The following is a 10,505-nucleotide window of genomic DNA, read 5'->3' as shown; positions in this document are numbered from 1 at the left end:
TGTCACTGATTCGAATATGAAACTAAAATGTCCTCCATTGCTTCCGGTGGCTCCGTGGCGGACGTCATTAGCACTTGCAGTGCAAAGCAGAACATCTCAAGTTAGAACCCTGGTCGTCTTTGAAAAGGTGGTATGTATTCTAAAAAAAATGTAATATTGAAAATGTGTAGTATGCTAAACTTCAGGATATTAATAAAAAAAAGTGGACTGTTACAAAATCATGCGGATTATCAAAGATGTTGGATGAGTGATTGATATAGCTCAATTAAATTTTTTGTTACTCTGCAAATGAATTGTTGCTCAAGGTACTATCATTTGTATGGGGCTGGGATACACATGATTTCAGCCTTTCAAAGTTCCTCTTGGACAACCAATTTTTGACCTCAGTATTTGTCAAGTCGTAGTTACGGCCCTGCTCACAAGCCTCCTCGCATTAACTTAGTTCAGCCCTCGGAACTACCTCAAATTGCATTATTTAGAGGAAGTATGCTTACTGTATGACAATGACATTAAAATGTTAAATACAATTGTAAGTAAATAAACATTGTTTCAGGGCACAACATCCATTGCAGTGCATCCTCCCTCAAGTCAACTTTGCTACACATCCCTTGTGGCTGGCGGCAAGAGGCAACATGAGGTGAGCTGTGCCTGGATGGATGGGAGCAACAAAGCAGTGCTTTGGAAAAAGTCCAACGTCCCCACATCATTAGTCTTTTCCAACAAAGGGACCACAATCTACTGGGCTGACACAGGTTTGGAGTTCAACCTCATTGAGCCCATCTTGGTCTCCATTTTTCATCATTGTTTGTTTTTCCTTTAGGAGAAGGCCTAATCTGTTCTATTGGACTTGATGGATCTGGCTATAAACAGTACAAAACGGGGCCAGGTTTGCTTACTTCTTTCACATACACTGAGAATATCCTGCTCTGGATAACCCTGGAAAAGGGTAAGGATGGTCACGTTAGGCAGTCAACTCGACTGCTTTTACTCCAAATGCAGATGTTTTTTTCTTTGTATATCATGTTTGAAGAACTGTTTTGTACAATAAGCTAAAGGTTTACTTTATTACTGTATATTTATAATATATTTGACTATAGGACAGGGCTATTCAACTTAGATGTTCTACGGGCCCCATTTCCAGAAAGCTAAGGACGGCTATTCACTATTTTTGTTTAGAGAACCAGCATTCTCTGACATTTATTTCTTGTTTTAGAGTTACACATTTAAAAAAAATTACTTTATGCAAACTACTGGTGGATGCTGTCCTTGAGAAGGTTAAAATGTCAATGCAAGGATCTGCTACAATCTTTACACTGGTTTAAGTTCCTCTATACAACATGAGTGCTCTAGTTTTTATTACATTTATTTGCTGCAAAAATGGTAGTCTCCAAAATTTTTTAAACTTACTACCCAGTTGGATAGCACTGCTATAAAGCAATCTCGTATTAGTTTATTTTAGTGAAGTATGAAGTCTCATAAATTAACCTCTTTAATTAACCTTGTTCCCCACAATCGAAAGTTTCGGATGTGAAGGTTTGCAAACACTGGAGAGCAATCGTTTTTTCTCGTGCGAGGTAAACGCAAGACAAACATCTGCGTTTTGTTCAGGACAGAACACACAGAAGCTAATACAAATGACAGAAGAAATAGACAAATTGAAGCAATGTTTTGACAAAAACAGACTATCTTTGAAACACAGTAAAACTAAAATAATGCGATTTGGTAACAGAAGAAAATTTCAAATACAAATAGACATTTAAAGTTTAAAAGAAACCCAATTTTGGGTGTAATAATAGATAAGAAATTGAACTGGAAATCCATCCATTTCCCGCTTATCCGAGGTCGGGTTGCGGGAGCAGCAGCCTAAGAAAGGAAGCCAAGACTCTCCTCTCCCCAGCTCCTTCGTACAGCTCCTGCCGAGGGATCCTGAGGCATTCCCAGGCAAGTCTGCAGACAGTCTCCCTAACGTGTTCTGGGTCTTCCCCGTGACCGGTCAGACGTGCCCGAAACACATCCCCAGGGAGGCGTCGGGGAGGCATCCTGACCAAATGCCCGAACCACCTCATTTGGTACTTGGGCGAAGATCTCCTCCCCAGCCTGGAGATGGCACTCCAACCTTTTTTCAGGCGAGAACAATGGACCCGGACTTGGAGGTACTGATTGTCATCCCGGTCGCTTCACACTCTGCTACGAACCGATCCAGTGAGAGCTGAAGATCCTGGCCAGATAAAGCCATCAGGACCACATCTGCAAAAAGCAGAGACCTAATCCTATAACCACCAAACCAGATCCCATCAAAACCCTGACTGCGCCTAGAAATTCTGTCTATAAAAGTTATGAACCGAATTGGTGACATAGGGCAGCCCTGGCTGAGTCCAACACTCACTGGAAGTTGATCAGACTTTCAATGCGGACCAAGCTCTGACATCGATCATACAGGGAGCGGACCACCACAATCAGACAGTCCGATACCCCATACTCTCCGACCACTCTCCACAAGACTTCCCGAGGGACACTGTCGACTGCCTTCTCCAAGTCCACAAAGCACATGTAGACTGGTTGGGCAAACTCCCATGCACCCTCAAGAACCCTGCCGAGAGTATAGAGCTGGTCCACAGTTCCATGACCAGGACGAAAACCACTCTGCTCCTCCTGAATCCAAGGTTCGACTATCCGGCGTAGCATCCTCCAGTACACCTGAGTAGACCTTACTGGGAAGGCAGAGTGCAATCCCACGATAGTTGGAACACACCCTTCGGTTCCCCTTCTTAAAGAGGAACCACCACCCCGGTTTGCCAATCCAGAGGCACCGTCCTCTATGTCCATAAAATGCTGCGGATTCTTGTCAATCAAGACAGCTCTACAGCATCCAGAGCCTTAAGTAACTCCGGGTGGATCTCATCCACTCCCGGGGCCCTTCGACCATAGTTTTTTAACTTCCTCTGCAATTTCAGCCCCAGAAATAGGAGAGCCCACCACAGATTCCACAGATTTCCTCATAGAAAGAAGTGGAAGTGAGGTCTTTGAAGTATTCCCTCCACCAATCCACAAAGTCCTGATTCGAGGTCAGCAGCACACCATCCCCACCATGTACGGTGTTGACAGTGCACTTCTTCCCCCTCCTGAGGCGGCGGGTGGTGGTCCAGAATGGCTTCGAAGCCATTCGGGAGTTGTTTTCCTTGGCTTCGCCGAACTTCTCCCATGTCAGAGTTTTTGCCTCTGCGACTGCCATAAACGCGTGCCGCATGGCCTGTTGGTACCTGTCCGCTGCCTCTGGGGTACCATGAGCCAAAAGGACCTGATAGGACTCCTTCTTCAGATTGACGGCATTTCTCACCGCTGGTGTCCATCAGCTGGTTCTGGGATTATCGCCATGACAGGCACCAACCACCTTGCAGCCGCAGCTCTGATCAGCTGCCTCGACAATAGAGGTACGAAATATGGTCTACTCGAACTCAAGTTCCAGCGCCTCCCTCGTAACATGTTCAAAGTTCTTACGTAAGTGGGAATTGAAACTCTCTGATGGGAGAATCTGCCAGACGTTCCCAGCAAACCCTCACAATGTGTTTGGGCCTGCCAGGTCTGACCGGCATCTTCCCCCACCATCGGAGCCAACTCGCAAACAGGTGGTGATCGGTAGAAAGCTCTGCCCCGCTCTTCACAATACATGAGACCCCTAACCCGATGACACAACTACAAAGTCTAAAATTCTAAGTGCACATGGACACTCTGTCCATAATGAATACCATATTCAAACAATCTGTGATGAGCATAAAAGTCCAATAACATCACACCACTTGGATTCATATCTGGGCGGTTGTTCCTCCCAATTACGCCTCTCCAAGTTTCACTTTCGTTGCCAATGTGAGCGTTAAAGTCACCCAGCAGAACAAGAGAATCACCTGAGGGAGCACTATCCAGTACTCCCTCGAGGGAATCCAAAAAGGCCGGGTACTCTGAGCTGCTGTCAGGACCTGTCCCCCCCAACCGAAGGCGGAGAGAAGCTACCGGGTTAAATCCAAGGTTAAAGCTCTGAGCCGAGGGGCAACAAGAATTGCCGCCCCAGCCCCTCTCCTCCCACTGCTTGCAACACCAAAGTGGTAGAGAGTCCAGCCCCTATCGAGAAGACTGGTTCCACAGCCCTTGTTATGCATTTAAGTGAGTCCCACTTGATCTAGCCGGAACTTCTCTACCTCGCGCACCAGCTCAGGCTCTTTCCCCTCCAGCGAAGTGACGTTCCACGTCCCAAGATCTAACTTCTGTAGCCAAGGATCAGACCACCAAGGGCTCTACCTAATGAGTGGTAAGCCCATTGGAAAGGGGACCCACGTTACCTTTACGGGCTGTGCCCACAGGCACAGGACCGGCTATCAGGCGCTCTCCATCAAGCCCCACCTCTGGGCCTGGCTCCAGTGGGGTTCCTCGGTGACATGCGTCTGGGGTGAGGAAAATCTGGTTCCTTGAAACGAACTTTCCATATAGGTCTTCAAGCTGCTCTTTGTCTGGTCCCTCATCTTGGACCTGTTTGTTGTGGGAGACCCAACCAATGGGCTTCGGACAACATGGCTCCTAGGATCATTGGGACACGCAAACTACTCTACCACGATAAGGTGGAAGCTCAGAGAGGAGAAGCTGGAAATCTTCTAAAAAAAATATATAACAAAGTGGCAAAAACATTGATGAATAAAGCAAAATATGTTCTGGACCAAAAATCCCTGCATATCTCAGTAACTGTGCAAAAATATGAGAAAATAACTACTAAAGTACACTTATTCACTTGGCATGTTACAAAAAATAAGGATCAGTTGGAATAATACATGAGCAATACATGCAGTGATTACAAATGCATTGTAGGCAGCCACCACCGTTGACATACTTCACACAAGTCACAATTTATCTGATTGTTGGTCCAAAGCTAATGAAGATTTTGGGAAAATAAGGGTGTGGGTGTCAAAGTGGCTGCCCTTCACTAGCAACAGCATCAAATACGGTCACAAATTTATACTTTATGAAATAAAAGCGTGTTTTATTGTAAGTTTATAAACTGGAGTATGTTTTGAACTATATAAAAACTTATTTCGGTTCATATTGTCAGAAAAACTAAAGTCAAAATGATAGCAATTCATGCTTCCGGGCACAGCCGCACATGTCCTTGATAGTGCCCCTTTTTAAGTTGGCCATACTTTTTAAACACGACTGACGTAGCATTTGTTCAGCAAATATGTTCTGCAGTATTACTCATGTACCACTGTGTAATGCTCTTGCCATTCTCATAAAGCCAAAATAAGTTGCATCCTATAGTGAAAGTACAAGGACATTTAACATTTCCGATGAAGTTGTTAGTGAACAATGCATATACATTATCTTGATTCAAATAAATGTGAGGACTTTAGTGCTGATCAAAATTAGCCTTGTTCACCCTTGCAGATGTCCCAGTGTGTACCATTCACGTTTTTAACAAATGGACCGGACATACCTGAATGTGTTAGTTTTGCTACACATTTGCTGCAGGATTTGCCATGTTTTGTTTTTTCTTTAACCCATGTAGATGTCACCAAAATGTGGTTCAGCAATGGCCTCCAGCCTCAACAGTTGTGGTTTGAGTCAAAAACCAGCCTGGTGCAAATTAAAGCTTACAGTAATGACAGCCAGGAAGGTGAGAAGTGGTTTGTGTTAATAGAAAAATAAGTAATTCCTATTTGTCATGCTCAACACTTGCTTTGTCACTGTGAACCTCACAGAACTCCTGAAGAAGCTAATTAAATGGTGATTAAAACATTGCAAAGCTTTTGGGGGATGTATACCTTCGGAGTGGCACAGTAATGCAGGCCAATGGTCCCCAACCACTGGTCCGGAGACTGTTACCGGTCCGTGACGCAATTGCTACCTGGCCGCACAGACACATAAATATATGAACTACCGCATTTTCTCCAACTTAACTTGCACATGTCCCACTAAACACACCAATAAGCTTGTTAATAGATGGATATTTCAACTCATTTGTTATAGTACATGGGACAATGCATATTAATGGACATATCAAATGTTAACGTGCCAGATTGTAGCCAAAGGCTAATTTCCATCTGCAGTGCCGTGCAGGGTCATTGTATATAGTAGGGGTCCTTAACCTTTTTGACCTCGGGACACAGCTGTTCCACTACAGAGGGGCCCAGGCACCACTACAATATTAACACTGAATTAGTAATCTTACTCTTAATATTGATCATATTAAATAATTATATCTAACCTACTTACAGTTCACTACCTTATCAAATGATATAAAAGCACGTATTAATCAGTTTATTTAACAAATAAAACGTAGGCTTAGGTCAGGCTGATTTAAAAAAATAAATAAACAATACATTTATGTTGTGCTAAAATAAACTAAATTCATGTTTCTTAAATCGCCAATAAAATTAAAGTGCAAATGAAAATACAACTTCACCACTTTAGTCATAAGTTTTGCGCTTAAGAAATTTCTCTGACTTTTTTGATATTGTCATTACTGCCACAGGTGGTGGAAAAATGTATTATAATTGAGTACCGCTGCGGCCTATACGGACCACAGCTGAAAAACACATATTACTCGCGGCCCAACACTAGAACCTGGCCCTTTGGTTAAACACTGGTATACAGTATATGCCATCAACATGCCGGAGACTATCTTGTCGCAAAGAAACACGCCTAGGACTCCCACTACTTCAGCGTTATAGTGAGTTGATTTTTCATGCTCATTTTGTTGCCGTTTTTATCTGCCACACGTGGAAAGCCGGTCCGTGAAAATAATGCATACACTAAACCGGTCCCTGATGTAGACAATACAGAATATATGCGGCTGAGAGGCAAGACTTTTGATACTTTCTTTTTTACAATTATACATGTATTCATACAAAAAGACATGAGTCATTAACCTGGTGAAGAGGTTCTGTACACCTTGACGCCACAGCCGGTCTGGCATATTTACCCTCAAGGATATTTTTTTACAAGTTTAATATTTACCTTCAACCCACAGGATCAAATAGGTGCTCCAACAAAAATGGGGAGTGTGCGCATCTTTGTTTGCCTTACCCTGGAGGTCGCACATGCAAGTGCAGTCGTGGATTTTACAGCATCAGTCCCACTTCCTGTGCACCCGAGCACCCGTGTCCCAAAGGAGAGCAAGCTTGTCTTGATAGCAGCAAGTGCATCAGCAGCAAGAAGTTCTGTGATGGACGTTTGGACTGTCCGGATCAATCCGATGAACAGGACTGTGAGTTGTCGGACTACTTGGAATAATTCACTGTAATGGAAAGTCTAGTACTGTGCTTTTTTTCTTGCTGAAGAGTAACCGACAGTAAACCAAAATACAGTGCGACTATGAATTAGAATACTAAGCAATATGAACTCTTTTTTTTAGGTCCATATATGAACTTTCCTCTTGGAAAAAAAGTTCATGACGACCATCTTCCCAAGTCTTCACTCTCACCTCCTCACCAAAACCCTCCAAAGGACACTTTCGCAGACGAGGACTCTGCTTCATGTGGTCAGCAACACTGTAGCGGTCATGGCCGCTGTGTTATGCAAGGCAAAGCCCATCACTGTCACTGCATCGCTGGTTACAAGGGAGAGTTCTGTCAAGAGGAGCAGAGTAGACGAAGCCATGTGGGGGTTGTCCTCGGAGTAGTCTTTCTTTTTGCTGCATTCACGGTTGTTGCTTTCATTTTTGGAAAAAGGTAAAATTCAAAAGTCAACTTGCATTTAAAAGAAAAACTGCTTAGCTTCCTGTATTCACTGCAGGAAAACTGCTGTTCCTTTTCTAAACTTGCATTGTGTGATGAACAGGCACGCCTGGGCATTGATCAGAGGCCGATCACCAGAGAAAGAAACACTCATGGATAATATGGGCCTACCTGATGAACACTTTGAGACTGACCGTGAGGTAAAACTGAGAATTTAAACTGAATCAAAATAGTATGGAAGTAAATTACGCTGATTGATGAAAACAGTGAAGAGCTAATACAAGCTGACAGTCAAATTTGCTTGTTCACATTTTGTTTCAAATACTGGCAGAGGTGGAAGTTTCTGCTTCAGTAAATGTTCTCTTTCTTTCTTTTCCAGGAGCTTGATTCCACAATAGATTTGACGAACCGTCCTGTAGCTTCATAACATCCAATAAACGTCTGCTGGCAGATCAGCTGTGGAACTTTTGTCAAGTTTATTATCTCATACGTAAATGTCACAGCTTTCAACACTGATAAGAACAGAAAGCAGGGACTGAACCAGGCTGGTTACAGAAGCACATTTTATAACAAGGTTGTACTGTCAAAACTGTTAGCGACTACATATTAGTCTTTAGTGTCCACCTGTATATACAGTATGTTAATGCTGTCTTATTTTGTATCTCAGAAATATATTTTTACTAATCACTGATATCAAAATTAGTTGCAATGATGTTGAAGGGAATAATGATGATTTTTCTTCCATGTTTAATTTGATTACAAAAATCCACTATATACCCTTATTAAACGGTATACAAAGTGATGCACATTATAAAGCAAAATGTAAAAATTATAAAATAAACATTGAAATAAGTAAAAACCATTCAAATGAAACAAGACACTGGGGGCCACAGGACTCGTGCCAAGTTAAAAAACAAAACAGTGAGTCTGAATCCTCATCAAGCAAAGAAAAACTTAAAAAGCCAAAACTGGGAAATGGAAGAAACCTTGGGAAGCCACTGCAGATGTGGAGACCCACCTTCAGGGTGACTGGCTGCAATGGATACTGAGTGGGTACAATTATTGATTTGTTGCATTAATAAATAACGTGAGAGTCCAGCCTATAGGGAAGCCAACGTATGGTCGTAGTTGGATCTTCTTTGTAGAGAAGTCTGCAACGCAAGGGTGTCACAGCTGTGCATAGAGTGGTCCACCCCAGGTTACTAAGGCACCACAAGTTGGAACTGGCTTTCAGGCCTCAATGTGCAAGCTGGAACATACATTTGGATGAGGTCCGTAATGTACTGTGTATAGTGGCCACTTTTGCTGTTTCACTTGAGTGATTGCCATAGACAGTTTTGACTGTACTTTATGATGGTGATTGTGTATATTCCCTTCACATGAACCTTATGTAATCAAAAAATGTATCCATCCATCCATCCATCCATCTTCTTCCGCTTATCCGAGGTCTCGTCGCGGGGGCAGCAGCCTAAGCAGGGAAGCCCAGACTTTCCTCTCCCTAGCCACTTCGTCCAGCTCTTCCCGGGGAATCCCGAGGCGTTCCCAGGTTAGCCGGGAGACTTAGTCTTCCCAACTTGTCCTGGGTCTTCCCCGTGGCCTCCTACTGGTTGGACGTGCTCAAAACACCTCCCTAGGGAGGCGTTCGGGTGGCATCCTGACCAGATGCCTGAATCACCTCATCTGTCTCCTCTCGATGTGGAGAAGCAGCAGCTTTACTTTGAGCTCCCCCCGGATGGCAGAGCTTCTCACCCTATCTCTAAGGGAGAGCCCTGCCATCCGGCGGAGGAAACTCATTTCGGCCACTTGAACCCGTGATCTTGTCCTTTCAGTTATAACCCAAAGCTCATGACCATAGGGGAGGATGGGAACGTAGATTGACCGGTAAATTGAGAGCTTTGCTTTCCGGCTCAGCTCCTTCTTCACCACAACAGATCGATACAGCATCCGCATTACTGAAGACGCCGCACCGATCCGCCTGTCGATCTCACGATCCACTCTTCCCTCACTCGTGAACAAGACTCCTAGGTACTTGAACTCCTCCACTTGGGGTAGGGTCTCCTCCCCAACCCGGAGATGGCACTCCACCCTTTTCCGGGCGAGAACCATGGACTCGGACTTGGAGGTGCTGATGCTCATCCCAGTGGCTTCACACTCTGCTGCGAACCGATCCAGTGAGAGCTAAAGATCCTGGCCAGATGAAGCCATCAGGACCACATCATCCGCAAAAAGCAAAGACCTAATCCTGCAGCCACCAAACCGGATCCCCTCAACGCCTTGACTGCGCCTAGAAATTCTGTCCGTAAAAGTTATGAACAGAATCTGTGAAAAAGGTCAGCCTTGGCGGAGTCCAACCCTCACTGGAAACGTGTCCAACTTATTGCCGGCAATGCGTACCAAGCTCTGACACTGATCGTACATGGAGCCGACCGCCACAATCAGACAGTCCGATACCCCATACTCTCTGAGCACTCCCCACAGGACTTCCCGGGGGACACAGTCGAATGCCTTCAAGTCCACAAAGCACATGTAGACTGGTTGGGCAAACTCCCATGCACCGTCAGGGACCCCGCCGAGAGTATAGAGCTGGTCTACCGTTCCACGACCAGGACGAAAACCACACTGTTCCTCCTAGATCCGAGGTTCGACTATCCGGCGTAGCCTCCTCTCCAGTACACCTGAATAGACCTTACCACGAAGGCTGAGGAGTGTGATCCCACGATAGTTGGAACACACCCTCCGGTGCCCCTTCTTAAAGAGAGGAACCACAACCCCGGTCTGCCAATCCAG

At 44.6% G+C, this 10,505-nt stretch overlaps 1 protein-coding gene across 1 annotated transcript in view; it reads left to right on the top strand.

Annotated features, from left to right (window-relative positions):
• si:dkey-88l16.3 (low-density lipoprotein receptor-related protein 2) overlaps positions 1-8,175 on the top strand; it is a 22,175-nt gene extending 14,000 nt beyond the window's left edge. Inside the window, exons 20-26 of the mRNA XM_062031110.1 lie at positions 554-752; positions 821-946; positions 5,549-5,656; positions 7,013-7,249; positions 7,397-7,712; positions 7,822-7,918; positions 8,098-8,175. Coding sequence (XP_061887094.1) covers positions 554-752; positions 821-946; positions 5,549-5,656; positions 7,013-7,249; positions 7,397-7,712; positions 7,822-7,918; positions 8,098-8,145 — 1,131 coding nt within the window. The 3' untranslated portion in view covers positions 8,146-8,175. The remainder of the gene's footprint in view (positions 1-553; positions 753-820; positions 947-5,548; positions 5,657-7,012; positions 7,250-7,396; positions 7,713-7,821; positions 7,919-8,097) is intronic.
• Positions 8,176-10,505: the final 2,330 nt, after the last annotated feature.

This window comes from Entelurus aequoreus, linkage group LG21 (assembly GCF_033978785.1).
Source record: "Entelurus aequoreus isolate RoL-2023_Sb linkage group LG21, RoL_Eaeq_v1.1, whole genome shotgun sequence".
Taxonomy (NCBI): domain Eukaryota; kingdom Metazoa; phylum Chordata; class Actinopteri; order Syngnathiformes; family Syngnathidae; genus Entelurus; species Entelurus aequoreus.
Note: the sequence above shows the minus strand (reverse complement) of the source record. Positions and strands in the feature narration are given on the sequence as shown.